Source organism: Aptenodytes forsteri, unplaced genomic scaffold (genome assembly GCF_000699145.1).
Source record: "Aptenodytes forsteri isolate BGI_AS27 unplaced genomic scaffold, ASM69914v1 Scaffold147, whole genome shotgun sequence".
In the NCBI taxonomy this organism is placed as follows: domain Eukaryota; kingdom Metazoa; phylum Chordata; class Aves; order Sphenisciformes; family Spheniscidae; genus Aptenodytes; species Aptenodytes forsteri.
The window spans coordinates 700594-703003 of NW_008795320.1; the positions used below are offsets into that span (position 1 = coordinate 700594).

Below are 2410 nucleotides of genomic sequence, written 5' to 3' on the forward strand. Positions count from 1 at the left end.
GGCCCTGCTGCGGGCAGGGAGAGCCACGCCACAGGGGTTTCCGAGACTTGTGGGATTTGCTGCGGCAGAGCCGGGAGCCTGCACAGGCTGGGGCAGGATTAGTGCAGGAGGAGGAGGAGGAGGAGGTCACAATCGCTGCCACACTTTATCCCAGCGTGGGGATGGCTTTCCTGCTGGTGCCACAGGGGTTGGATGGCACCGGGTCGTTGGGATGGGTTCACCTCTGCGAGTAGGGATGGGGAGTACTGATATCCCCACGGGAGTGGTGCGGGACCCACGGGTGCAGAGCAGCGGCTACAACCTGGCAGCATCCTGGGGGGGACGGGGACTTGGCCGAGTCGGGGTTCAGAGCTGGAGGGGCAGATTTAACTGGCAAAGTTGGTCTGCAGCCGCTAGACGGGGAGGCTGCACATCGTCCCGCTTCACGTCCCTTCCTTGGGAGGCTCAGGGGTGCCCGGTACGGAGCCCCCAACACCCTGCAATGCCCCCAGCTCTCCCCTCTATGAACAAGAGCCCTGCAGGAGCTCCCGCCGCCCATCCCCGTGGTATCTGGGCACCTCTCCCCGCAGGCTCCCAGGACGATGGGAAGGTGATCCACATCAACAGGGTACAGCACCAGGCCGTGCGCGTGGGGCTGGGGGAGCCCGTGGCCCTGCCCTGCCTCTTCCTGCTCCAGCCTTCCGCCTCGCTGGGGCCCAACGAGCCCCCCGACCCTCCCCGCGTCAAATGGAGCAAGGTGCGCTCGGCCACCGGCCAGAGGGAGGACGTCCCCATCCTGGTGGCCAAGGACAACGCGGTGAAGGTGGTGAAAGCCTACGAGGGCCGGGTGTCCCTGCCTGGCTACCACCACGACCGCTACAACGCCACGCTGCTGCTGCGCGCCACCCGCGCCAGCGACACGGGGCTGTACCGCTGCGAGGTGGTGGCCGGCATCGACGATGAGCAGGACCTGCTGCCCCTTGAGGTGACGGGTGAGCCGGGCAGCGTGCCATGGGGCGGCATTGCCGGGAGAGCTGCGGGGGCATCGCGGGTACCGCGGCGGGGTGGCATGGGTGCCCGTGTGTGTCATGCACCCCATGCAAGCTGTGGACCCCGTGCATCCTGTACAAGCCGTGCAGCCCATGCACTCCATGCACCCCGTGTGAGCCGTGCACCCTGTGCACCCTTGTGCAAGCTGTGCAAGCCGTGCGAGCCGTGCACCCCATGTACCCTGTGCACCCTGTACAAGCCGTGCAAGCCGTGCACTCCATGTACCCTGTGCACCCTGTACAAGCTGTGCAAGCCGTGCACCCCGTGCAAGCCATGCACCCCGTGCAAGCCCTGCACCTTGTACAAGCCGTGCACTCCATGTACCCCGTGCACTCTGTGCACGCTGCACAAGCCGTGCCAGCTCTGCACCCTGTGCCAGCTGTGCCATCCGCTGCCCTTCCAGGCGTCACCTTCCACTACCGCCCCGCGGGCGAGCGCTACGCACTGACCTTTGCCGCCGCCCGCCGTGCCTGCCTGGACAACTCGGCCGTCATCGCCTCGTCCCAGCACCTCCAGGCCGCCTTTGAGGACGGCTACGACAACTGTGACGCGGGCTGGCTGGCCGACCAGACCGTGCGGTAAGTGTGCAGCACGGGCTGCTGGCCAGGCGCACCTCGCTGCGGGCGGCCGTGGAGCTGAGCGCTCACCATGCCCCTCTCCGGCAGGTACCCCATCACTCTCTCCCGGCCTGGCTGCTACGGAGACCGCAACAGCCTCCCTGGCGTCCGCAGCTACGGCCGGAGAGAGCCCGGCGAAGAGTACGATGTCTACTGCTACGCCCGGGAGCTGCGAGGCAAGCGGTGCAAGCGGTGCCGCGGCGGCTGGGTGCGCGCCAGGCCGGGCGGGCGGGTGCCCCAGGACGTCCCCCTGGGGAGATGGCTGTAGCCGGGAGCACGGGCATCTCCATGCATCTCTTGCCTGCTGTGGTTTGGCTGCGGGGATGGGTGCCGGTGCCATGCCAGCGCTCGGTGTTACCCTCGGTGCTGGTGCCGAGTGACGCGGCGTGGCTGGGGGGGGTGAGTCATGGCGACTTCCAAAAGACTCCACCCGGCTCCGAGCCATCAGGACCGTCACGGCTTTCTGTCCCCGCATCCCCAACGGGCTCTGCTCTCTTGCAGGGACGGTGTTTTACGCCACGGTGCCGGGGCGGTTCACCTGGCAGGAGGCTCGGAGGCACTGCCGGAGCCAGGGGGCTTCGTTAGCCACCACGGGGCAGCTCTACCTGGCGTGGCGCGAGGGCCTGGACCAGTGCGACCCGGGCTGGCTGGCCGACGGCAGCGTCCGCTACCCCATCAGGCTCCCGCGCAGGAAATGCGGTGGCGAGGCCTCGGGCGTCAGGACCCTCTACCAGTTCCCCAACCGCACCGGCTTCCCCTCCGCC

General features: G+C 68.1%; 1 protein-coding gene across 1 annotated transcript in view; it reads left to right on the forward strand.

The window, feature by feature from the left end:
• NCAN (neurocan) overlaps positions 1–2410 on the forward strand; it is a 10649-nt gene that overhangs the window by 565 nt on the left and 7674 nt on the right. Inside the window, 4 exon segments of the mRNA XM_009279850.1 lie at positions 570–971; positions 1433–1607; positions 1695–1822; positions 2148–2325. Coding sequence (XP_009278125.1) covers positions 570–971; positions 1433–1607; positions 1695–1822; positions 2148–2325 — 883 coding nt within the window.